The following is a 779-nucleotide window of genomic DNA, read 5'->3' on the forward strand; positions in this document are numbered from 1 at the left end:
TGGGTTGGTTGGTGAGTGGCTTGTGTCCCTCCTTGCAGGCTCCAGCAGCAGCACCCCGCCTTTGGCAGTACTTGCCGGCTGGCCAAGCGCTGGGTCAGTGCCCAGCTCCTGAGCGACAACATCTCTGAGGAGTGTGTGGACCTCCTTGTGGCATTTCTCTTCCTCCACCCAGCCCCCTTTATGCCACCCAGGTGAGAGTGAGGAGCCCAGGCTGGCATGATGGGGATTTAGTGCTTTTTTTCCTTGATTGGGATGGAGGAGGGATGGGATGCTGTTAGAGCAGGAGGTGCTGGGAGGGTGCACAGCAGTGATCATGAGGCACCTGTACTGCCAAAGTGCTGTTGTAAGCCCTGTTGGGAGTGGCTGGCCCGAGGGGACTCCATGCTGCAGGGCTGTGGCTTCCCCCACCCAGTGTGCCTCAGAGTGAGAGAGGAGGAAGGTAAGGATGGGATCAAGCATCTTCATGGCCTCTAGGTGTTGGTGGCACAACCGTGTGGTGTCTTGTGCCTTCTTGAGGACTGGTGGGGCCCCTCAACCTGTAGGGTATGGACAGGAGAAGCAGGTGCAAGGGCTGTGTTGTGGCTGCCAGCACGCTGGGGCTTCCTGGGTTCCCTGGGAGGGATGTTATGGTGGTGCTGGCAGCTGCAGCCTCCTTTCCTCCTGGAGAGGACTCCTGAGGGATGGGTGAGAGGCTGGCTGCTGAAAGCTGAATTGGAGTAGCATGTTGGTAAATAACCCCTCAGGGCCAATGGCTTGCTGGCCCCTGGCAAGTGGCTGGG

General features: G+C 59.1%; 1 protein-coding gene across 1 annotated transcript in view; it reads left to right on the top strand.

The window, feature by feature from the left end:
• The window catches only part of NOL6 (nucleolar protein 6 (RNA-associated)), a gene marked incomplete at both ends in the record, with an annotated part of 16153 nt that overhangs the window by 10330 nt on the left and 5044 nt on the right, over window positions 1–779 (top strand). Inside the window, one exon of the mRNA XM_010285985.1 lies at window positions 39–191. Coding sequence (XP_010284287.1) covers window positions 39–191 — 153 coding nt within the window. The remainder of the gene's footprint in view (window positions 1–38; window positions 192–779) is intronic.

Source organism: Phaethon lepturus, unplaced genomic scaffold, assembly GCF_000687285.1.
Source record: "Phaethon lepturus isolate BGI_N335 unplaced genomic scaffold, ASM68728v1 scaffold24164, whole genome shotgun sequence".
NCBI lineage: Eukaryota > Metazoa > Chordata > Aves > Phaethontiformes > Phaethontidae > Phaethon > Phaethon lepturus.